This window comes from Aphelocoma coerulescens, chromosome 15 (genome assembly GCF_041296385.1).
Source record: "Aphelocoma coerulescens isolate FSJ_1873_10779 chromosome 15, UR_Acoe_1.0, whole genome shotgun sequence".
Lineage (NCBI taxonomy): Eukaryota > Metazoa > Chordata > Aves > Passeriformes > Corvidae > Aphelocoma > Aphelocoma coerulescens.
Genome location: NC_091029.1, coordinates 4,798,919 through 4,825,125, shown reverse-complemented (window position 1 = coordinate 4,825,125; position 26,207 = coordinate 4,798,919). Strand labels below are relative to the sequence as shown.

Sequence of the window (26,207 nt, the reverse complement as noted above, 5' to 3'; positions counted from 1 at the left end):
AGTCTCTGGACAATCATTTTCCCCTTTATCTTTGTAGGGACAATCCTAAGACAAATTTGCCAACTGCCATGGGTTGCACTGATTCTAATTACCAAGGCAAAAATATCTTCCAAGGAGGGATAAAAGACACCTTTGAGCTCAGTGTTCACCAGAGGCTCAGGAGCAGGGAGGGATGGGGTGGTGGGGAGGGCAGATTCAGGTGAGGCAGCTCACCTGTGACCAGGTATTCCCAGAGCTCATCCCCAGCTAGACAAGGTCCCTGTCACAAGCTTGGAGGGCACAAGGAGGGGCACTAAGTTAACCCAACTCTTTTAAAAAGAACACAAACGTTTACTTCAGTTATTTATTTCAAATAATTCTGCTTTTCTAGCATGACCTCAGGAGTTCTGCATGAAATCCCGACTCTAACCAACGGCATCCCTCCACCCCTGGTTTTTGCCTCCAGAATTCAGCCCTTCTCACAATGCTGCTGCTGACCAGCCACACACTCCAGACTCCCCATCACGTTTGTGGCCTCCACTGGACCCTCTCCAGGAGCTCCTTGTCTTTCTTGAACAGCGGAGACCAGAACTGAACACCACACTCCAGATGTGGCCACTCATCACGATTAAAGCCACCTTCTCATCTCCCAGTTCTGTGGCATTTTCCTGCCCTGCTCCCAGTCTGTGACACTGCCAATGTCCCCCCCCAGGAGAGCTGCCACAGGGGCCACCTCCTCCAGCAGTCTAAAGGTCACCTGCAGCCACAACACCACCTCTCCATCCTTGTCAATTAGCTGAGAGCACTGAATAATAAATATAATAAAATAAAACAACAACGAGGAACTCCATCATAAAACACTTGGAGAAAACGACTTAACTGGAATTTTATGAGCATCTGATTCAAGTAACCTTTTAACAGGAGTAAATAAAAAATCTTATTAAAGCAAACAGGAGTGACTAGGTGAGAGAGCAGAGCTAAAAATAGCCACGTTTAGCCCCGATACAAGTGTTCACAATGTCACTGATTGAAAGGAAGCTGCATCTATTTACAGCAGGCCTGAACATGGTCCAAAACGCTGATGTAGCCTCTTTCTAGCAGGCAAAATAGCAAATTAGAGAACAAAAATATCAAGCTGTTTCCAAATCCTCCCGAAACGTGCTGTGTATAAATACAGAATCCTGACAAACAAAGCAGCACTGACATCTGCACCAGACACGGGCTCCTTTCCCGGCGCTCCGGCCAACGGCTCCCAGGCAGGAAAAACTTTGGGAATGTCTCTGTAAAGTCTGCAACACAGGGTCTGGCCCTGTTTAGGGTGCTTAAAGGTCTCCAGTCTAAGTCCCTCCAAGATGTCTCTCATGATCTTTCTTGCTTGGTGAAGTCAGACAACAGCAAGAAGCCATGGCCAGAGGGACACATGTCACCTCCTGCTCTCTGCAGGACACTGTACCAAGGTGGGGGTCGGGGTCTGCTGCCAGGGAACAAGGGACAGGACAAGAGGAAATAGCCCCAAGCTGTGCCAGGGGAGGTTCAGGTTGGACATCAGGAGGAATTTCTGCTCAGAAAGGGTGGTCAGGCCTTGGAAGGGGCTGCCCAGGGAGGTTTGGAATCCCCATCCCTGCAGGTGTCCAAGGAATGACTGGATGTGGCACTCAGTGCTCTGGGCTGGTGACAAGGTGGGGATTGGTCATGGGCTGGACTTGATGGTCTTGGAGGGCTTTCCTGACCCAAATGATTTTGGGATTCTGGTGCATCTCCTCCCCAGAAATGTCTCTCATATAGAACTGCCAGGGGACAGCAAAGCTCAACCACCAAACCACGGTGACATTACAGCACAGCTGTGTTTAAATCCAGCTGTGGGTGTGTTCAACCTCCTCAAATTGCCCTCGGTGACCTTCAGATCCATCAGTACCAGTAACAGATCTGGGTCACAGACACAAACACTGGGACAAAGTCTACTATTAAACCACCTAAAAACTGTAATTCCCACCAGCCTGCAATTGTCACAGAACACCAGGCCAGGCTCAGACTCCTGTTCTGTCCAGTGCCCACATGGAGCTGCCACAGCACAAGGTAAGTGAGGCCACCTGAGAGCTCCAGAACTGAGAGAACCACCAATTTCCCTCTCCAGGAACAAAGATTACCAGGGAAAACTGTGTAGGAATTGTGCTCTGGCAAGGTCCAAAACCACAAAAATCCTCCCAACCCAGAAAGTACCACACATTCCACTACTTTTCTTTCCCTAATCTATTCTTTCCTAATTGAGCCTAATGTTCATTCACTTTGCATTAAAAATAATACACTATAACACACTGAAACATATTCCTGTGCATAGAAAGCAGGGGAAAAGAACAAACTGTATTTCACAAGAGGACGGGCATCCAATGGTGAGGAGAACAGAACAATTTCCCTAGAACAGAACCAAATTGAGCTCAAAATTAGGCTGCAAGTTGCCAGGTAGCTTGTTTAATGACGTCTAGAAATCATTATATGAAAATAAGCTTTGGCTAAAAGGTTTTACGTGTTGTCAAAGGAACTTCTTATTTCCAGGAGTATTTTCCAATAGCTTTTCACCCAGGGAAATCATTGCTCAAGCTTGGCCAGCCCTCCTTCTAAACCAGACTTGTGCATACCTGAAATTCCTGCAGGGAGAGGAGCAGGAGAGCTGAGCTGCTCCCCCAGCACTGACACTGGGGACACAGTGGAGGGGTATTCACAAATTCTGGGTCAAATCTCAAAAGCTTGAGGTCTGACACAGGTAAGAGCATCTCAAGCAGTGAATATACAGACTTAAAGAAAGCATTCAATTATCATTATTAGGTTGCCCAGAGAAGCTGTGGCTGCCCCATCCCTGGAAGTGTCCAAGGCCAGGCTGAGCAGGGCATGGAGCAACCTGGGATAGTGGAAGGTGGAACTGGATGAGCTTTAAGGTCCCTTCCCAACCCAAAACATTCAGGGTTTCTCTGAATATCCTCATGAAATAGTAGTTCTGAACACTGAACGTGTGATAAATCATTTTTTAAAGCCATGGAGAGAAAAGAATGGGGAAAATTTATCTCAGAACCGTATTTACTACCAATCTTTCATATTCTGGTCTCCCTTAACATGCAGATTCCAGCTGACTGAAGTCGAGGATCAAAGGCATTCAACATATCAAAGGTGAAAGAAAAAAGCATTTTACACAAGAAAAATCTCCTCTAAAAGATGGAGGAGTAATAACACTATACAGAGATACACAAAAAATTATATATTTTTAAAAAGGACCACTAAACACAGAATTGAAGCATTTCATTTCAATCAGTTATTGCGAAGAATGTGATTAAATTCCTTCACTAAATCTCATCAAGGAATACACAGCACTTGAGGTTTTGTTTTTTCTTCACTTGTAAACAGAAGATACTCTCACCCCTTTGCAACTGGTAATAGAAGGTTCCAGCAAGCTGTGAGCAAGCTAACAACCAGGAGCAGCTAAAAAACCTCATGGTGGTGGGATTGGGGTTTGTTGTCTCTGTTCTTTCCCCCCATCAAAATTCAGGCCCTATGAAGGACGTGAAAGTTGTTATTTTCCTGACCAGTATTTTTCCATTATACAACATTTTAAAATTAATTACATAACACAAGCCAAGATCCCTTTATTACTGAGAATCCCACTTTTCTTTCTGCCCTGCTCCAGGCTATGAACTTCACTGTTACCAATTACTGAACACACAAACTACACTGGGAGCTGCAGTTCTGCTCCTCAGGAAGGGCCTAGATCCAGGTGTGGCTTTCAGGTGGCAGCAAGGTGATGGGATCATTTGATGAAGACATGGAATAATTCCACAATAGAAGGGTGTTCTCAAGTCCCTGGTGCCAGTATTTGCCTCAGCAAGCTCTGCTCAGTATCTGAACCACTGTGAAGAGCCAAATTGTTCAGCCAGAGCATCGAGGAACTGTTGTGCTGTGGTCAAAATCAAAACACAAAGCCAGCAGTATTCAGTTGGTAAATACACACAGCACTTAGGTAAAGAGCAGCAAAACCACTAAAGCAACAGTGACAGAGCCCAGCTGATTCTCCTGCAGGAATTTCTGAGCCTTCCTCTGGCTCATTCTGGCGCTCTGAGAAAGCTGCTGTGAGCTGGAGGCTCAGAAACAGACAGTTCTGCTGTTTTTCCTCTTTTAATCACAGAAAGTATGGGCAGAGCTACCTAGAAACGTTCAGAAGCTGGTTGGTAGATTTTTTGACTCCACCTATCCAACCTCCATGGACACGTGTGACAGCAGGATGGCACAGAGGCCCTGGCTGGACAGGGCACTGTCAAGGAAGGGGGTTTGCCAGGTGTATTGCCCACGTTCTTTTATAGGACAGATGTTGGTATGGACCAATAAAAGCACCTGGAAATGGGATAATTGATAGCCAGAGCTCTCCAGCACCTCTGCTCTGCAACTCTGACTGCTCCACCCCTTAAATGCACTGCTGAAAGTGAGAACGCTTAATAGCTCCAGTAATTTAGATTCTACTGACTGGTGCTGGTTCTGAGCTGCTCTGTGGCTGCTGAGTGATCCCACTGAGGGGGATGAGCAGCACTGGCAGGCCCAGAGAATCTGCTTTATTAGCAACACACAGCTATGCAGGTAAAACTCATTAAAGCTGTTGTTATGCCACCTTACAGACATGGCAAGCTAATATTTCCCTATTTCACAGTGGTGTTCAGTGGCTTAATTAGTCTGTGAACTGTTTCAAGACACATTGACAAAAACTCCATGGGAGTGCAACTGTTTTGGATTGAGTGAGGAATTGCTGGGTGGGAAGAAGTGGAAATCAGGATCCTGTGTGAACAGTGGCAGTGCACAAGGAGAAGATTCCACCAGGAATGGGTGAAGAAAGCCCAGGTGAGGACAAGCAGAGAGAAAACACCACCTTTGGGATGGAAGTCACTTTGCACAGTATTAATCACAGAATATCCAGAGTTGGGAGGGACCCACAGGGATCATCAGCCCAGCTCCTGGCCCTGCCCAAACACCCCAACAACCCCACCCTGGGCATCCTTGGCAGTGTTGTCCAAACACTCCTGGAGCTCTGGCAGCCTCGGGGCCGTGCCCATTCCCTGGGGAGCCTGGGCAGTGCCCAGCACCCTCTGGGAGAAGAACCTTCCCTTGCTCTCCCACCTAAACCTCCCTGACAAAGTTTAAAGCCACGGCAAAGGGAGCTCGAGGAGAGGCTGGAGAGGGCTGAACCAACCACACAGGGCCCCTCTGATCAGAGTGGGATGAATTTTCCTACAGGATTCCAAGGACACACCTCTGGCAGGTGCACAGCAGGGCAGGCGTTTGTGTTTGTTCGCTGGAAGCTTCCTTGGAAACATCCAAGGGAAATGCCATGCAAATAACTTATCATTTGTTCTCTCTATAATAGAGTGATAGTCCTTAACACTCTCCTCTTCTCTCCTATGATACTACTACTTCAGTTCAAAATTGCCAGTTTGCCTGGAATTCTTGATAATTTAACCCAAAAACCGTATAACTGCACTGCTCTGCTGAGATAAAGACCTTCTCCCCATGCCTTATATCTTGCAAGAATTGTACTGCATATGAATGCTAATCTACCAGGATGTGTACATTATCCATCATGGGACGTTCCAGATGATAGGGTATATATTTTTCCTATTTTAAAGCTCAGATTTAATCTGCAGCTCCCCTGGGAAATCACACAACTCAGCATCTTCAACCCCCCCACAAAGGCAGGCAGGGGGATCAGGCTGCAGCCCAACAAAGAAATGCTCAATTATTTCTCATCAAAAGAAAATCCAAAACGAATACATGCATTTTGATAGTGCCCACGGATACTCTTTATCCCTGACACCAAGACAGACAACTCCAATGCACATAAAATCTACAGCAGGAGCTCCAGCAACACCCCTCGAAACGATCTTCAGTGTTAATTCATGCCAAGTATCACTTTATTTTCCCACAAAATAAGAGGGTGTTGAAAGAAATGTAGCTTCCAGTAACACTGAAATTACGACGTAATAAAGAGATCTTAAATCTAACACTCATTTGGTGGAAAACATTGCAAACAGCGAAAAGGACCAACTTCTAGAAGGCTCAGAGTGGGGATTTTCTCTTTCACTGTCCCCTCACCCCAGTTTGGTACGAGCACAGAATCGTGTGAGGAGCAGAACCCTGTGAAATGTCCCACATGAACGGTTTCTGTTTCAGTTTACAGCCACACAGTTTCCGATGTCTCCTTGTGGTTTGGGTTCTGTGTCGTCTTTAACTGATCACAGAACTGTGCAAGGACAGAAGGGCTTCCACAGCCCCCCTGAGAACCTCCTGCAGGCTGTCCTCAACCCACGTCCCAGGCTGATCTTGTACTGAAAATTAGAAATACCATGAGGAAGAAGATCAGTCTTTAAACAGCATTTTAAATGTCATTTTTTGTTCGGAAGGCAACTTCCTAATTTTGGTGGTGACTACTTCTGTGTGGTGGCTGCCAGGTCAGAACCAGAACCTCAGAGTAAAACCACTTTGAACAAACAACCTGTGCCCTTGCTTTTTACAGAAAACCCTCCAAGTTACAATGTCCCTGCTACTTGGCTGCACATTATTTAACATCCAGGTAGCAGAACAGAGCAAAATAATCACAGTGCTCATGATACAGCTAAGAAAAGTCATCCCTGCTCACTTCACAGCCAAAAACTCAGGTGCTTTTCTTTACTCCTGACCAAGTTTTATTGCCTTCATTGTTATTTCCTCAGAGGACTATTTAATTAGTCCAGAATGCCAACAGCACATAGATCTTCTGCTTAAATTAAACAATAGCTTAAATAATGCTCTAGGGAGGCACTTTTCCCAGCCTGTTATTTTTAGGCAGCTCGGGGAGCGTGGTGCCAGCAGAAAGAGGAAGAGCATGAACGTTTTTCTCAACAGATTTTAACTCCTATCTAATGATTAGCACCAAAGCTCTGAAATAATGAAATAGGAGTCCTTAACTTGAGAAAGAAACAACAGAAAGCACGATTCACTGCCCCCAAAAAAAACCACTGTAGCTGTTCTCACCCTAGTTTCAGTTGGGGTTTTTTTTGGTTTTTTTTAACAGAAAATTGTCCCTGACCAAGCTGGAGGAAGCAACAGCCAGAAGGGTCAACTCGAGCACGTTTCCCTCAAACTGACAAGGGCAGGCACAAAAGTCCCTGGGCAGAAGGAGCTACAAAACAGACCAAACGCTCTGGAAGCTCAGCTGAGGAGCTACAGAAGGAACATGATCCATGCTGAGCTGGATCAGGACAATGGGAGCAGGGAAGGTGCTGAGAGCCCCCACAAGCCCCCATGGGTAGGAAGCAGCACTGATGCAGATGGCAAAATGCTTCTCCCCCCAGCTGGGAAAACCTCCAGCTTGGAGTTGGTTGAGGAGGATATGGAAGACAGTGGAATGAATCACCTCAGAAAGATCATCCCTCACTCTGCCAAAGTGGATGGTAAATAAGGGGGGAAAAAAAAGGTTTGTAACTTTTTACGTCAACTACAAGATGTTTTAATTAGTCCTATTTAACTAAAATAAAACTGAGCCACCTTCAGGGGGAAAAAAAATGCAAGATACTTCCTAGGCAAGGTGAAAAATTTGCACTGCAGCAAGACCAGCTGCTGAAACAGCTAAAATATGTCCTGTTCTCATCCTTCCCCCAGACCCAAACCCAACGGCTCTGCGAGAGATGAGAAACTGAGAAGGGTGTGAAGGAACTGCCACGTCCCACCAGCTTCAGGAGATGAGAGCAGCCTGTTTGCCTTCACAAGGGTCTCAAGCACTCACCAGAGAACCCAAAGGCTGAACCTAAGCCAGGCATGGAGCTGTAGGATGCTTTAACATCACATCCCAGGATTTCTACCCCTTCCACAAGGATTTCACTCCCTTCCTCACAGCGCAGTTTGTCTGCAAGCCCAGAGTCAGACACAAGAGTCACTGAGCTGTAACTGGCAGCAAGTTTGCTCCAAAGCATTTGATAACCACGATAATCCTGTTCTAAAGCAATATTATGATCTAAGAGATTCCTTTGAAGGCCTGGCAGCCCCCGATTTGCTCATTTCCCACCTGCCCTCTGAGGGCAGGGGCTCCCCAAGTGTCCCCACCCCACAGGGCAAGGGGTACACGACAAGGACTCCACGTGCAATTTTAATGCAGTTGTGAAGCAGAGCGGATTCCACATGTAAATTATGGATATTGGGATACCAGAACCATAGAATGGCTTGGTTTGAAGGGACCTTACAGACCATCTCATCCCCACCCCCTGCCATGGGCACAGACACCTTCTACTAGCCCAGGCTGCTCCTAGCCCCTGCCCAACCTGGCCTTGAGCACTTCCAAAACCTCTCAAAACGTCTCTTTTTCTAAAGAAACTCATAATCTGGTGTTGTAGCAAACAGGATGTGGTATAAGAAAACCAGCTAAGGTGGTTACGCACTCGGCTTCGAGACAGGCTGTACTTCCCCAAGAGGCTTCTGCTGTGGAGGAAGCAGCCTCTGAAGGAACAGCCGGCTGGGCTGGGCTGCCAGAGCACTCTTCTGGGTGCTTCTATGAGCTCCATGTCCTCTGACTCACCAGGACATTCTTAGAGAGCTCAAGATCTTTCTGGAGCATCACGCAGGGGGCAAAGAGCAGTGCCAGCACCAAGGGATGAGAGCAGCTTATTTGCCTTCCTGAGGGAAGAGATGCAAAGAGGGGACAGACTGCTTGTTTATGCAAATCTGATGGGAGCCTCCAGGCCATTTTCATCCCTGATGAGCTTCCTGCTCTTATCCTGATCCCAAAGGTTTTGGTTTCCAAGCCAGAGCTGTCCCTGTGACTCCCTGCAGTTGCACACCTGGCAGGAAGGGAATTTGGGCCAACCTTTAGCAGTGGGACCAGGAAAGCACTGACCCTAAAACGATTTTAGGGCTCACTAAGAATAAACACTTGCAGATGATGAGACTAGCACCGTAATTAGACACATTCATAGGGAAACATCCACAGGAACGACTCCACACTGACATCAGAGCCCTTGGATCAGACAGCTGATCAAAGCCTGGGTTTACATTTGACAGGATACTGAAAAACAGAAAAAAAACCAGTGACCTGGAGCTGTGAGGAAGAATTTAGGTCTGGGGAAAAAAAAAAAAAAAACAAACCAACAAACCAGTTCTCATCTAGAGCAGTTGCCAAGGAAAAACTGGGGAGCTTGGTGCAGTTTTATAATCATTGTGTAAGGATAAAGCAGGGAGTGCTGGATGGCTCCTCAGCTGAGGAAATAACAGCCCAGGAGAGCCGGCAGCAAGGGATGATCCAGCAGAACTACTCGGGAGATCCAGGCTCATGGAGACTCCTTGGAGCAGGAGGAGCCTCCCGTGGGTCCCCCCACATGAGCACACCCAGGACCTGCCCCACCTGTGGTCTCACCACATCCCCCCCACACAAAAGAGACAACAAGCAGAACAAAAAGGTGATTAGACTTTTAATTACCTCCCCATACTTCTTCTCACAGCCCTGTGCATAACGCTTGCCTAAAATTGCAGGTACTTTACCACAAGCAATTATGCTAATGTCTGGAAACAGAGCTAATTGAATGGCAAAGAACAGGCTAGAAAACGCAATCAAATTTAAATGAACAACCACAGTAAGGAAATACTGTATTTTCCAGCGCAATGCAAAGTCTGCTGTGAAGAACAGTCGTGTTCAGCTTTAATCTTTTTTTTTTAATTCCATTCGAAATCCTGTTTCAGCTTCAGAATTAACCGAAACTCCTGCACAGCATTCACAGAACTGCTTCTCATTTCCAGGTAATCCAGGACAAGTACTGCTCTGACTGTACCCGGGGAGAAGAGGAGGAAACCTCTCCTCTGTGCATAGAAACTCGTATGTTAATGGAACTCTGGGCTCTAAAATTCCAGGTTTAATGGCTACTACCAACATGGGGGGAAAAAAGAGAAAGATCTAATCCTTCCAAGGTTCCAGTTACCTAACTATAATTGCTGTAACTTATCAAAATAACTGCAACAGTCCTCACTGTAACTGGTAATGAGAAGTATTCAATTACATAAATAGAAGTATCCATTACACAGAAGATGGTCTGTTTGACTTCTTTTTTTTATAGAGGGGAAAAAAAAAAAAAAAACTTCTTCATTTCACTGCCCCCAAAGAGACTCAGCTGAAGTCAAGGCTGTGTTTGGCTGCTTAAAATTCCGCTTATTTCGCAACTGCCAGGCTACAGCAAAATATTAATGATTCAGCACAGGCGCTGGAGCTGAAGCACACACTGAGGTGTCAGTACAAGCAAACAAGGTATCTGTGCATTTACATGGCAGAAGTTTTGGCCACAATAAAAATTCATAGTTTTAAGCACAAGTACAGACCACACTCCAATTGCTGAACCCCGCTGGAAAGCTCCCCGAGACTTCCAACAGCTCTGAGACCCATTAATGACACTCTGAGACACAAGAACACTGATTGTTTTCATCTGGCAATACCTAAAACTCCCACTCCAGTGAGCTGCACACTGCCAGGCAAGCAGGAAGGTTTTGGGGCATTTTTGCTCCAGCCTGAAGGGAGGCCAGTGAACGCTCAACCAGCCCAAAGATGCCCTCATTGCACCACTTTTTCTGGGAAACCAAGTACTTTGTTCACTACAGTCTCATTTCAGACAGAAACAAAACCACTGACCTCCTCAAGACTTCCCAGCCCGCTCCCCATGTTCCAAGACAGGAGCAGCTGTGCTATCCCAGCCAACCCACTCCTCAAATCTGCTGGACAAAGATCTCAGGAGCCCCTCATGACATCCACTCCCTGCTTTATTACCCACACTACCACTACAATTTTAAATTTTATTCATATCCAGACTTTTTTTTTTTTTTTCATTGACACATTAAAGCTCTGGAAAATGGACTAACCTCATTTCTGCAACAGCTTTTCTGGTTTTGAATCATGTTCAACCTCACTTCTCCCTTCCACTGCACACATCACACCCTATTTCAATACTTCCCTGTAGGTCAAATTTAACAGACTGCTCAGCAAGGTCTGCTCATTCCCACTGCTCTTTCCTGGACTCTTCCCAGCAGGTCCATGTATATATTTTTTTTTAATCCACTGCCAGGATGGACACAACATTCTGCCAGAAGAGGATTATTTCACATGCCTCGCTGGCTACACCACCGATTTTATATTTAGTCGTGTGATCCAGCTGAGCCAACGCAGCCCAGGGCTGGCTGTCACAGCCAAGTCCCTGCCCCAGGGTCCCCACGCTGTGCCTGTGAGATTGCTCTGGCACAGGTGGAGAGGAAGGACACTGCTGGATTTCCCCCTGCCCTGGTTTATGGAGTGTTTGTCACCGTGCCCTTGTCCTCGGTGTGTCACAGCAGAACACAGAGGCTCTTCATCCCAACGCTGATCTCTGATGTTCCCATGCAAACTCCCTGGATCCACCTTTCCATGGAATACTGATTAACTGCTTCACAAGTCCATTTGCCCAGCAGTTTCACCCCCTGCACACTGCAATTTCACCCAGGCTACATCCCCCCATGCTGTGAGCAAGAACACCGTGTCAGAGAGTCAAGACAACACATCTGGGATCTTTTCTCCTACTCCCTTATCAACAGGCTCATTACCTCTGCAAAGAAAAAAAAGTTTAACTGATGTGACACATTACATTGTTGACAAGCCCATACCAAGTAATATAATTTTCTCCTCGATGTTTCCAAATAATTTAATTATTTTCCCTGTAGTTTTCCAGAACCTGAAGTTGACAGACTGCCTTGCTTCGTCTTCTTCCCTTTCACAACATTTCATCTTCTTGAAGACCTCTGTTTCACTAAGTCCTGTCCACTCTTCCAGTGTTCTTCAGACAATCTGCAGCACTGATTTCTCAGCAAGCATCACAGAGAAATGTAAAAACCAAACTCATCTTGAAAATCTCCACCTGAGTAACATTTTATTGAGACATGACTTACCAATTTTCTGATGAAAGATCTTGTCGAAGGTTAATTCACCCCTTTCCTCGAGGTATTTCTGCATAACACTGCGGATACTGAAAGAAAAAAAGGGGAAAAAAAAAAAAGAGGAGTTACTTGAAATTGCTTTGAAGAAAAGTCAGGTGGAGCCCTGGCCTGGCCTTGGGTGAGCTGATCCCTGGGGTCACTTCCCAGGGGACACCCTGGTCACCACTTGGGTTCTTTATTCCTGCCTCAGGTTTAGCTTGCACTGTGAAATAACTGCACAATTCACCCCGAGCTGCCCCACATCAGCCACACAAGGAGCCAACAGCAGCTCCATTAGGCCCTGCTTGGCTGCAGTGCACTTAACATCTACTTTGCCTAATTTATAATGTCACAGTCACTCACTTAAACCACATTAACAAAGATTTCCTTTATTTGTCAAGTAACCTCAATATTCATTGTAATATAATGCCTATAAAAATTTCATATGAGCAACAATACAAGTACATAAATCTTAAAATCAATGCAAGCCAGCAGTGCTGGGCCTTGGTAAAGCAACTCTACTGTCACAGTATCGAGTCAAAATTCCACCAGACTTTCTCTGTTTCCAATTTTAAAATCGATAATTTCCAATTTTAAAATCGGTAATTTCCAGACGTACTATTTATTACTATCATTATACTACTTATTATTATAATTATACTATTTATTATTATAAAAATAACCTTGAACAAAGCACTCATGCTCTAAACAAGGCCATTAAACATCACTCATATTTCTGCAGCAGCAAAACTGAGCAGCTAATCCTTGCTGACCTCAGGGATGTCGACAAGATGTGCTCACAGGGACCCCATCATCAGGAGTTCTGAGAAATTTCCCAAATACTGACAAACATCTCCTCCATGGAGGGAGGAAAGTATCCACACTCCTCCTCAGAGGAGGACCTGAAGCACGAAGTCTGAATGACCTGACCACAGAAAAGTCTATAATAAAGCCAAGGACTTTGCTGGAAGGCCCTAAACCCCCATGTAGGGAAATATCCTATTAATAGTTTTCTGTGTATCTCCAAGTCCCACATGGAACACGGATCTCTGAACAGTGTGATCCAAAGCGAGAGCTCTGGAGGCCAACCACCACATCAAGTCAGACAAGAACTGGGAGGGCTAAACACTGTTAATCAGGTTTGAGATCATAAATTATTCAGTGACGAACTTGCTGTTTATTTGCTCATTAAGAACTGGGTCTGCTCTCTGTGTATTTTAACAATCTAAACAAAATACTGATTTTAAATGAAGAGGAAGCAGTAAATAAGAGCTCGTGGAATCACAGAATGGTTTGGATTGAAAGGAATCTTAAAGAACACCTTGCTCTACCCCCTGCCATGGGCAGGGACACCTTCCACTAGCCCAGGTTGCTCCAAGCCCCATCCAGCCTGGCCTTGGGCACTTCCAGGGTTCCAGGGGCAGCCACAGCTTCTCTGGGCACCCTGTGCCAGGGCCTCACCAGCCTCCCAGGGAACAATTTCTTCCTAAATCCAACCTGAATCTTTTGCCAGCCAGATGTTCCCCTCATCCTTTTGTGCCTACAGAGGACCCACTGGAGATGAACAAGCCTGGCACGAGTTCCCAGAGCCCGCAGCTCCCCCTCCTTGGTGCTGCCATCGCCCCCCGGCACCGTCCCGTTCCCACTGACCACCAGACCAGCAGCAACAGAATAAGCCTTTTTCATAATAATGACATCAAGAAAGCTTTCCTCTGCTCCAACGAGTGCACTGCAAGAAATTACATCAACAGATCTTCAGTCTAGACAATGGGAGAAGAGAATGAAAATTTAACGTGTGACTGAAGCGCCCAGGAAAACAGTGATTGTGTAAGGAGCAAACCTGTCCAGCGCCTCCTCCTCTCCCGACATGCCCTACTTCTGGTCTGATGGATAACGTCAAAGGAACAAAGTGTCTTTTGCAGCCACAGAATCTGAACAAATCTGTAAAATGATCACAGGCTACAGGAGTCTGCGCTACATTCTAGCTCCTCAACACTCGCACCCCTCTGAAATCATTGCTACTTATCCATAGGAATAAATAGGAATAAATTACATGGAGTGGATTATCGCTATCCAGAATAATCACCTCCTAATTCTCACATGGAAGCTACAGGTAGAAATCTTCTGGAGTTCAAAGAATTGAAGCAGAGTCCATGTATCCTTCAGAAGGATGGAAAATTTTACAACGGAGCTCAGCACATTCCCCAAACAGGAAGAAAGGTTCCCTCTCTGCTTTAGTCCATTGACTCATCAGTTGCCCTACACGTAAACAATCTGGGATTAAAAGCTGCATTTCACAGAAACGCAGCCATTTCTGAAAAGCTTTCCCTGGCCAGAGATGCCATCAGCACAAACCACGCACTAATGCAAGAAGTGGCCATTTCTGCACGAGTTCATCTCAGTTCACAGCATGATCCACCTTAATAGCAGCACTCACAAGGAGCAGAAACAAAAGTTGGCTAAAAACAAAACCCAGGGGGACTTCAGAAACAAAAGCACATCCAACTGGACTGCAGCAAAACCTTCTGTTCATGTATTTTTTTCATTTCAAAGAGGAAGAAAACACCAAACAACAAAAAGTTCACACTCTGCTTACTGTCCACATACCACAAATCAACTGAAATACCCAAGACAAGTATGTTTAGGGGAAGTCAAAAGTCAGGCCTAAAATTTGGTGAGAAATGCAGCTTGGACTCTGGGCATGCCTTTCTGGGCATCTTCACCTTCACTGAAAGGGTGGTCAGGCATTGGAAAGGGGCTGCCCAGGGAGGTTTGGAGTCCCCATCCCTGCAGGTGTCCAAAGAACTCCTGGACATGGCACTCAGTGCTCTGGGCTGGGTGACAGGTGGGGATCAGGCACACGTTGGCATCGATGATCCTGGAGGGCTTTTTCAACCTCAGTGATTCTGGGATTCTGAAATTGCTGGTTTAACTGGGAGCACAGGGAAGCCCTTTGCCACTGGCCCCAGGGAGATGCCCAGCAGTGCCTGAGCGTGGGCAGCTGGGTGCTCCCGCACCTTTGAGAGCTCCTGGGTGAAGCTGCCCTCAAAGAAAGTGCTGAACAAACACCCCAGGCCTGCAGAGCAGGTTGGAGCACACTGCCTGGCTCAAGCAGGCAAAAGATGACTTATCTGCATCCTCATCAAACCATAAACTCTGCGAGCAGCACAGGTCACTCTAACCTGGTTATCTCTTCCACCTGCCTAGAAAAGGGATTTATTTCAAGCATAAGCTGAAGAGTCTTTTGAAAGGAGCTTCAAGCTGCATCCTGGAGCTCTAGTTACTCCAGCCTTGATCAAAGAAACCTGCTGAAAAGAAGCCTTCAAGGTTAAACTCCATTCTGGAATTAAACAGCTCTCGCTGTCTACGAGCAGCCTGGCAGGGCACAGGCAGCAGCCGCAGTGCCAAGGCCGGCACAGGCGGAAAATATCTACTTGAAAACATGTCTGAAAAGCTAAGAAGAAAACACATTATGTCCTTTCTAACACAGAAAAGGCCATGTACGGCAAGAGCATCCACGATCCTCCCTCCCAGACGAGTTCCAGCAGGAGCAGCAAACCAGAAGGAGCCTTGGAGAGGAGCTCAGCCAAAGCCAGGACTCGTCCTTGGCTGCTGCACTGGACAACAGCAGCCACTCCTGCTGTTCCCCCAGAACAGAGCAGTGACAGCCTGGGACTCTCCAAGGAGAAGCATGCCAAGCAGAAGAAATGAAACTTCTGCTAGGTGTCCGAGTGTCTCTGCCAGCAGAGCCCAAGGACGGCCACTGGAAGTGAGGAACCATCCACAGGGCAGCCGGAGCACAACCACAATGGATGCGGGAATATGCCCAAACCAGGATTTACAGAGGAGAGGAAAACAAACAGCACTCCTTCTGATACTTCCAAGAAAGATGGAGAGGGACTTTTTCCAAGAGCATGTAGCAACAGGACAAGGGGGAATGATTTCAAACTGGCAAAGAGGAGGTTTAAATTAGATATTAGGAAATATTTCTTCCTGGTGAGGGTGGGCAGGCCCTGGCACAGGGTGCCCAGAGCAGCTGTGGCTGCCCCTAGATCCCTGGCAGTGCCCAAGGCCAGGCTGGACAGTGGGGCTTGGAGCAGCCTGGACTAGTGGAAGGTGTCCCTGCCCATGGCAGGGGTGGAACTGGATGGCCTTTAAGGTCCTTTCCACCCAAACTGCTCCATGATTCTATAAAAGTTCTGCTATTCATTTCACACGGATTTTGTCCCTGAAGTTCTGCTGAAAGCAACTCACACCTCAGAAAAGGAAAGGACACAGAACGAGGCAATGGGGCGTACCCATATATATACAACACTCCTACTATTGGAACTAGGTCAAGAAGCTCCTTACTACTGGCCTTCTTACTACTGGATCTTAAAGGAGTTTTGAATTATTTATCATCAGAGCAGATGATTTTTTCTTGTAAGTCAATAAGAGTTCAGACTTGTGGGATGTTATCTGGTGTAGAGGTGCACATACGCACACCACAGCTTGGAAAAAAATGGCCAACACTAAAGAACCACACCTGCATTAAGAACGAGCAGTTCCAGTCATTAATATATTCTCCAATAGGCTGAAACAGAAACAGGAGAACAGAAAAACAAAGTAAGAATGAAACGGCAGCTTCACAGAGACTGGGAAGAGCTTAGTTCAGGATTTAACTCTACCAACACTTCTTGTATTGTCACGAGCAGGTCATAAACTTTATCTGCTCAGATCCCCAGTCTGTAAAATAAAGCTGGATTTATTTTTTCCCTCCTCTGCCATCATCCCTCTGCCCTCTGTATCCAACAGCACCCTAAGCTCCTGATGGCTCCTGCCACGTCCAAATTAATAATTATTTCAAGAAAATGCCAGATATTCATCAACTCCGTGGCCAGTGCTTTGACTGCCAAGGTTTGGCAGTGCCTGTCCACTCTCTGCACTCCCAACATCCCATCTCCACACCACAGCCACCTTCATTTATTCCTGTGTCAGGGTGTAATAAACATTGAACGCTCACAAACCACTGAACCCATTTCATTCTGCTTGCTCTCGGACTGCACCCAGCTCGAAGTTCAGCAGAAGTCAGTGCTTCTCCAAATGACTCGGCTCTCAATGCTGTAAAAGCCATTTCACACATTGTCACTGTGGTTCCAGCAGTTCGTGGGGCAAATTCCCAGCACAGAAAGCCAGAAGAGATCATTAAACCATCTAAACTGATATTTTAATCTATGACTTGTAAACTCACAGAATCACACTCAGTCTTGGAGGTCTTTCCCAATGCAAATCATTCTGTGAGTCAGTTATTAATTAGTGCACATGCTCGGTGCTGACAAAGCAATGAGCGACCCCAAACTTTGATTTCTTTCCATGAACACATCACACCACACGCACACCCCACCTCCACGGGACTCTGCCATTTTCTGGCCCAAGTTTCACCCATTTCTGTCCCATTTTGTGCCCTCACACCCCCTGAAGTTCGCAGCAAGCCACTGCCAAGCTCACTGCGGTGAACTAATGCTCTTAGAACTGTCGTGGGTGATTAGCAACATATTTCACCTCAAAGCCCTGTGGGATGGAAGGGATTAGAGCTCAGCAGCACCTGCCCACACCCCCCTCCTGTCCCTGCATCAGCAGCTTCACTTATGCAAAGGATTTTAATGGAGAAAGTTTACAAGGAGGGAGCCAGAAGCAGGAGCTGCGTAGCTCCAACTTCACAAAACACCAGCCCCAAAATCCTTGAGGATCACTGGCATTATCAGCGCTGAAATCTGAAACTAATATAAAAGCTTCTAAGTACATGAATTTTTCAGGAATAATTACACCAAATTGCAGTGTCAAGGACTTGCCCTTCCACCAGATTGCTGCTGCTGAGAAATTACAAGAAAGGGAAATCAGAGCAAAATCACATCTCCTCGCTCCGACTGCAATTAAGGCATGCGCCAATCATAAATTACTTTTTTTTTAAACAAACACAAAATTACTGAAGACGTGCCAATTTTTTCTAATCTTTCTCAATCTCAAATGTTTAGAACTTTCTTTGCAAGTAGCAAGTACAAACCTTGACTGAGAGACCAAGAACTACTGCCAACACTGACAAACGCCTCTGATTTATTTATTCATTTATAAGCTCAGGATGCAATTTTACAGGGATTTGAAATGTTTCTTTCCACTCTCCAAATCCATCATAAAGTTGCTAAAATTGGACCAAAGATCCTGCCCTAAAGGCCTCTGAACTGAAAGCATGACAGGGTCAACAAGTACAATTCAAAGCACTGGCAGAATGGCCCAGAGCCACCACAGCCAAAAGTGGGTTGTTTTTTTCTCTTTGTACAAGTGCATTTAAAAGGTTTAGCAATGCAAGATTGATCAAAAGCAAAAACTGGGATGAAATATTTGGCCTAAGAATCAGATCTTTCAAAGCTCTTTTAAACAACAAGTTAAAACTACAGGAATGTTCCTGTATTTTTGAACAATTAGAAAAATCTCGGGTGAAAAAGAAAAACCACCAAAACCCTTAATAAAAAATTTAGAGGACTAATGCACAACACAGAATTGCTTCAAACAATGAAAATTAACAGAAGAGGATAGAGAAGAAATGGAGAAGCCAGATTGGAGACTGGAAAACAACAGCAAATGATGAGAAGGCTCAAAAAGGAATGTCACTCCAACAGCTATGTCCCACTCCCATGGCTGTCCCAGCCATCCCTACTTGAGACATCAAGAGTAAAACATCCACACACGATTTGTCCTCTTTTAATTGAGTTATGGGATTGTTTAGGTTGGAAAAGCCCTCAGAGACCACCAAGTCCAACTGCTCCCGCAGCAGTGCCAAGGCCACCACTGACCCATGCCCCCAAGTGCCACATCCACAAGGCTTTTAAATCCCTGCAGGGATGGGGACTCCACCACTGCCCTGGGCAGCCTGTGCCAGGGCTGGACAGCCCTTTCCACGAAGGAATTTTCTGTACTATCACCTAATTTTCTGTAATTTCAACTAAATCCCCCCTGATGCAACTTGAGGCCGCTTCCTCTGGGCACTAACAGGATCTAACTCCATCTGCCATCACCCTCTGGACCCACCCCACTCTCTGCACCCACCACCCCTCTTCTCCACTTAAAGCTCAGTTTCACAGAGCTCCTTTTCCCTGCTGAAATTGAGGCAGAAACACAACAAATAAAACAGCCAAGCCACATCCCCGGAGCTGTCACGTAGAGCCTCATTCTGCACTCGGCCCCTCGGGACAGGGGTGTCTTGCTCCAAGGTCTGAAGCACTGAGTGTTTCACTGGGTTCCCTGGAGCTTTTTAATTTCCCAGGAGGATACAGGAGCTGCTGGGAGCTCTTTCCTCGTGTGCACCTTGAGCAGAGGTAGAACTCCCCCGAGCACCCAGCAATTCCCAGCTCCTGTGCCGAGATCCCAGTGGAGCTACAGGAGCTGGGAGTGCAGCTGGTGCCCGGCTGCTGTCACACATTTCAGACTCGATCCCTAATGATGGCTTTGATCTGCACAGCTCCACCAGATCCCGAGAAATCCGCCCTTTCCCCGGCTCCCTCCTCAATAGAACATGACATGCTGACAGGATGAATTCCTGGCACACTGGAAAGGGGCTGAGGGGCTCTACATTCCTTCAAACGCTTTCAAAAGTTGTTATTTGTTTCTGCAAGGCATATTTATATAGGTGTTCAGTCAGTGTTGGAATGATTTTTTTGGATAAGTATGGGGTGAAGCTCCTGTGGAGAACAGCTGTCTTTTCTAAACTAGAGACTGCTGCTTTTGCACCAATTTAGTTCAATTAAATTACTTTATTTGGTTTATGCACCTGGACCTGACGGCTCCTGATAGGCTTTTTACTAATTTTATTAATTACCAAAAAAAATAGGGCTATTATTGATAAGAAGATTAAACCAGGCCATTCCACATGATTTCACCAGAACAGAAACCAAGGGCTGCACACGCTTGAGTCCTGATGTTATAGTTCCAGTGCTGGCTGAAACGATTTCACACAGGAAGGTCTGGGCACTGAAAAGCCATCAGCTATAAAAGGAGCAAGCGCTATAAAGTTCATTCATTTTACTGAAAAAACATCTGGCAGGTCCCACAGCACCTGCAGCCCACCTGCATCAGCTCACACAGGTGCTTCACACCTATAACACATCATCACATTTCAGAAGCTTTCCCCAAAAACACATCTAGAATCATCCCTCTGTTTTTAGCACAGGAACAGAAGGCTGCACACTTATCTCCCCCCACATCACCCTTATTTACCTTTTTTTCTTAATTAAGGTAATGACACCTGAGGGAAGGTCTACGCTGCAAAACACACACTGCAATCCTACAGCATCCCCAGGGAGAAGTAATTGGAGCGTCTCTCTGAAGGCCAGATCTCTCCTTCCTGTGCCCAGAGATGCTCCAAGCACCAGATGCTCAGGAGCTGAGACAGTCGAGGACCTCCACTGAAGCTCAGAAAATTCAGCTTCAACTCCTGCACCTGCCCAAGGTGCTACATGTGAACAAAGGTACATCAGGTATTTTCTGACTGGCTCCTGATCTGTACAATGCAGGTAACAACAAGCTGTCCTTCATCCAGACTCTCACTCCTTGTCTCTTACAGCTCTGCAACAGGACTTTCATCCTCCCATGCTCTCCTGTCTGTTATCAGGGTATGGGACACTGCAGGTACAGTAACAACTGAATTCCCAAGAGAGAGCACCCAAACAGAGCCAAGAGCAGCACCCACAGCAAGCAGGAGCCCTCCCATACAGCCTCCTACACTGACAGGCCATATCCATCCCTAGGCATGCATTCTTCCCAAGAAAGTGCAGTAGTACAAAGCTATCTTGAGATGAAAAGCAAGTACACATTGTCAGCAGCCCCGGCATTCTGTAAGCACACAATTATTTTGAGGGAGCCATTTCTTACTGCCTTCACAACCACACACTTCTGCTGACAGCAAAGCAGGGAGGCTGAATTTCCAACCAAAATTTCACTACTCTGTCTCACCCTGAGCTAGTCCACCAAAAAGCACAAGTGTTCAGCCTTTCTAGTACTGTTAGTTCAGGAAAAAAGCAAGTCTTTCCTCTTCCTCAAGCAGTTCCCAATGAACCCTCACATGTGCCTTTTTCACACTAGCAGTGCTAGATAGCAAGATAAGCTGCAGTTTACTCATTTAAGCTTCAGATTTTGGATGTCAGGAAGAATTTCTTCATGGTAAGGGCTGTCAGGCCCAGGAATGTGCCCAAAACTGAACAGTTTTCTTGCAGCAACAAAGAAGCACCTAGAGAGACACAGAGGGCTGACACGGGTGGAATAGCAACAAAGATGAAAATTACACAAGCAATTGTCAGGAAAATTTTCCCAGAGACAGCACCGTAAATGAATAAACACAACACGGAGGCGTTAAACAATGCCAGAGAAAACACCACCAAAGTCACCCAGACTGACAGCAGAGACAGGGGAGTGTGAGCCTGCAACTTAAAGAGATTTACAGAAGTTTCACGAGGTGCAAGAACTCCCTGAAGGCCACCTCAAAGAAAGAACTGAAATCCACAGAAAGAGCAAGGTAAGGCCAAGAGAACAGAATTACAAAATCAGAAGCAAGAGAGAACAGAGGCAATGATGCTTAACCCTGAGCAGATGTCACTTGGATTTCAACAATATTCAGCACCAACAGAGGAGGAAAAGAAATCACGAACAGCTCAGAATAGAATTGGGAAGGCAAATCAACCTCTGTGTTATCAACAACCCTCAATCAGGGTTTAAGGGCACATTAACCACCCTACAAGAAGCAGCTGGGTACCAGGGGCCAGTCTTCATCTGTACAAGTGAAGATGGGGTGGTAACTGAGGAAAAATGTCATGATAAAAGCATGATTTTTAAGAAAAAAGTGACTGCAACATGCTCCCTTTTCCCCCGGCAGAGCAAGACTCAGAGAAACACAGCAGACCAAAGAAAAAGACTTGAGAGCAAAAGCAGAATTAACTTGCAACAGAGGTAATTACTGGAAGCAGGTTAGAAAAGGAGAGATGAGAAACATCTACAACCTCAGGGGGAGAAGCCTGGACAGATGAATGCTGTGTTTTGTTACCATGCCCGTGGTATTTGTATACCAAAAGCACCCAAAGCTTATGTGATGTTTATAGTAAGAAAGGCTTAATGTCAACTTTCCAGGGGCATGCACAAGAGGCTTCTGCGAGCCCTGAACGCTCTCCCATTTGTTACCTGATTTCTTGGACCATTTTTCTCAGCTTCACATTACGCAAATCCTTTACTCAAACCAGAACAAAAACAGCTGTTCTATAGCGCTCTTCCACTCCCTTTGACCAAAATAAAGGAAATGTAAAATTTACATGGAAAAGTAAAAAACCCTCAGCAGCCTGCTGAATAGCCAAAAAAAAATCAGAGCGCAGTTAATTCACTCCTTTCCCACCAAAACTTAAGATATTTGAGAGCAATGCTGCAGAATAAGATTTAGGTTTTGTATTTGCTCATATTTCCACAGGGCTGACTTCCTTCCCATTCCAGGCCTGATTTCAGCAGGATATTCTGCCTCTGACAGCCTTTCTGCCCACCCATGCGAATCTCCCTGAAAAACAGGCTTTTAGGAAACAATGTACGACAGAAAGATACCACAGCTCTCACAGCTCTTGGCAAGGCTCTTAGGAACGAAAGGAGGAAACGCAGAAGGGAAGGAAAAGCAGATGACAGAGGATGGAAGAAGGGTTGTTTTGTTTTGGTGCTTAAAAAAAAAAAAACAACAAAAACACACTAATCCTCTTCCTTAGGCACTCCCGGCTCATTAGTGTTTTCCTCCCCAAACTGTGATATTCAACGATTTCAGGACAAAACCAGTCTGAGGATAATTCACGTAAACTCAGCAATAATCAGCCCTACGGCCAATAAACTCTTCACCCTCATAGTTTATTTGCTGCTAAGCCTTGGCCTGCAGCCTTGGAATTCATTCTGCCGGCACTACAGCTATTTCCTTGTAAACAGGAAGCCCCCTCAAATTTGCATTACAGTAAACTCATTTGCTTCATTTAGCCTCAGCCTTATCTGGGAAAGATAAAAGGGTGCCGACAGGTGCATTGGGCTCCAGCAAAGGGACAAGGAACAAAACCTTTGTAAAACCTTTGTAGTATTTCTGGAGGAGATAACAGTGCACAAGGACCCGTCCCTGGGCTGTGGTTGCCCGCCAGAGATAAACCAACACGTTCCTGTGAGCAGAGTGCTGCAGTAAGGCAGGGATATTTATTCTCAAGCATGGATGTGATATTCCAGTGACCTTCCCGCTCTCTGTCCCAGTGACAGCCAGGACTGACGGCGGAGACGGCTGCGCACCCGGCGTTACAGAGCCGAGCTTGTGCTCCTCCAAGGAGCTGCTCACACCCGCACAGAAATAATGAATATCTGGAAAAATTGTTTGATTTCAAACAAGAGAGGACTCCGTGTGTTGTATTTTTTTACTGTTACTATATCAACCTGCCTTTAACCAGCCGATTTATGTCATTTTAAATGAATCACTTTGCCAGCGATACAGAATATTTCAGTATACCCAGCACACCACGTCTGCTCTAATGAGAGGGATCAAAAAAACCATCCAGAAGCCAGCACAAAGATATCTGACACCAGAATAACGGTCACAGTTTCCTACTGTATGAGGAAATCCCTGGTTTCAGTTAGAAGCTGAGAGGTTCAGTCATTTCGAGCACCCTAGAGCCGTTTGTGGTCCCGGGCTGAGGTAAGTCCCCGTTCTGTTATGTCCGTGCTTCCTTCCGCTCCTGTGCTAAGGGCCTGGTGTGTCCTTGTCCCACAGCACCACGTACAGCCCCAAACCTCTCCTCACTGAAGGCTTCTCACCTCCTGCAGAGCACAACAGCTCAGGGAGCGTGGCAAACCATCCTTCTCCTTTAAGATCTCATGCCAACAGGTTCTTCCACAGGCAGCCCAAGGAGCGAGGCACTTCGGCCACCGATCCCTTCACCTTCTCTTCTGCTCTGCAAAACTCCCCCTGACACCTGGCTGCCTTTCCCACCTTAAGGAGCCAAGCACAGGTGAATCATCTCTCCCAGCTCAGGGAAACCACCAAACACTGACACCACGTAAATCCTGGAGCAGGAGAGCAAAGCACAGCAGGTTCCTGAGGCCTCGTGCTGTGCTCGCTACGAGGCTTCCGCTGCGCTGGCCACGAGGGACGTCGGTGCAGGCAGCAGCTTCGAGCCTCTCCACAAACACCAACTGTGCTGATATTTCTCATGGCATTGGGAGGACTCCTCGTGCCCTGCAACCCTCCACGTCCCACCTTTCACCTGCCCACAGGGGTCACGTCCCTGCTGGGAACAGGGAGCAGCACCGCTGCACATCACCGAGGACAGCACTGACATCACAGCACTGAGACACATGAAGCCACCAGCACCCCCAGCAAAGCTGTACCTCCGGCTAACAGGGCAGGGGAAATTTCATGGATATTGTACTGTTTTTGAAAGTGTAAACACATACCAGGAGAAAAGCAGGCACCTTTGTCTGTCCAATAACACCATCCTCAACCAGACCTTAAACACAACAGCCAAACTTCATCACCTGAGGTCTCACTGCCCCTGCAAGGGGGATAAACATGGGCAGGGCACCCTTCACCTTCCCCTGCTCCGCAGCCTCCCTGTGCTACCCAGCATTCCAGCAGAAAGGCAGGAAAACGAGTGAAGAAGTGGGAAGAGGGCTCCAGCGATCCCTGGCTCACAGCAGACAGCTAGGCTAGGCCACCAGCAGGCTTCCAAACTGCCTACACATTCTGCAGTAAAATTTGGTTTAGATTTTTCCTGTTGCAGTATTTTGTTTGCTGGCTGAATCTTCATTTTTATATATACATACACACACACACACAGAGCCATGAAAGAAAAGGAAAAGCTTCGTTTTAATTTCAGCAATAAACAAGCAATGCTCAGGTGATTTTATAACACACACATAACCACGGGGAAAAGCTGGTTTTGCAGAAGAAAAGCTGCTTTTAGCACCAAGCCCCAAGCAAACAACCTCGGCTGTGCTAAGGCACCCGTCTGCTCCCGCGGTGGGACCGGGGAAGGTCGGGGCGATGGAGCCCAGACCTGCACCAGCACCTCCGCTCCGTGAGCTGCCTGCTAAGGGCGAGCTCCGGCCCCGTCCTCCTCCCGCATCCCCTGTCAAACCCCATGAAGCATCACCAAAAAACCGCTCTGCAGAGCAACACGGCCAGAGCGCGGCTCGGCTCGGCGCTACCGACTGCTCTGGACGGAATTCCTCACCCGCCGGCCGGAGCACCACCGGGCTGGGGATCCATAAACCCCCGAGCTGCGGGGGTTCGTCCCTGGGGGGATCGGCGGTCCCCCCTTCACCCGCCGAGGGACCCCGCGCAAGTTGTGCCAAAGGAACACACGCATTCAACACATCCAACACATCCAGCACATCCAGCCCGGCTCCGCGCTCGCCACGGCCGGACCCGGTGCCGGCGGAGGCCGCGGGAGCCGGGGCACGGCCGGACCGTTATGTCCGGCCCGGGGAGGGCGCCGGGGGCCGGGCCGGGGCCGCGGCGGGGCGGGCGGTACCTGGGCTCGGGCAGGGTGATCTTCTTGCTGGCCCTGGCCGCCGGGGTGCTCTTGCTCTTCTCCATCGCCATCAGGTAGCTGACATCGGCCAGCACCGCCTCCAGGTCCGCCATGTTCCCGCTCCGCCGCCGGGCTGCAGATGGAGGCTCCGCCGGGGCAGCCGCCCCCGGGGCGGGGGTTGGCGGCGGGCGGCGGCGGCGGCGGCTCCGCCGGTGCGGCCGAGCGGCTCCCGGTGCGCGTGTGCGGAGCGCGGGGGCCGCTCCCGCCTCCCGCCCTGCGCCCCGGGCGGGCGGGCGGCAGGACGGACGGTCGGACGGACGGTCGGTCGGACAGACGGCAGAGGGAGGGAGGGAGGGAGGGAAGGAAGGAGGGAGCCCCCGCCGCGCCCCCTCAGCGCCCGCCCGCCCCCGCCGGGCCCATGGCGGCGGCCGGTCCGCCCCCGCCGCTCGCAGCCTGCGCGGCCCCCGCGGCCCCGGGCCCGCAGCTCGGAGCGCGCGCGGCGGCCATGGGCGGGCGGACCGGGCTGCCCCGCGGCGCCGCCGAAAATCCGGACATGGATCGGCGGCGGCCGGAGCGGAGAGCGCCCGCCGGGAGCGCCGTGAGGGGGGAGCGGCCCGAGGGCACCGAGCGCGGACGGCACCTGCGGGGTTCGCTGGCCCGGACACGGCCGGGGGTCCGTTCTGCCCT

The 26,207-nt window shown here is 47.7% G+C and overlaps 1 protein-coding gene across 3 annotated transcripts in view; it reads right to left on the bottom strand.

Moving 5' to 3' along the window:
- Positions 1 to 25,835, bottom strand: part of GRK3 (G protein-coupled receptor kinase 3) — a 60,595-nt gene extending 34,760 nt beyond the window's left edge. The window contains exons 1-2 of one of the 3 annotated variants that reach the window (XM_069030791.1): positions 25,521 to 25,835; positions 11,935 to 12,011 (exon numbers count right to left, since the gene is read on the bottom strand). In XM_069030791.1, the coding sequence (XP_068886892.1) occupies positions 11,935 to 12,011; positions 25,521 to 25,633 (190 nt within the window). In that variant the 5' untranslated portion in view covers positions 25,634 to 25,835. Of the gene's footprint in view, positions 1 to 11,934; positions 12,012 to 21,570; positions 21,592 to 25,220; positions 25,243 to 25,520 lie in introns of those variants that run through there. The other 2 variants (XM_069030792.1, XM_069030793.1) reach the window with 2 other exon arrangements.
- Between the last annotated feature and the right edge of the window lie 372 nt (positions 25,836 to 26,207).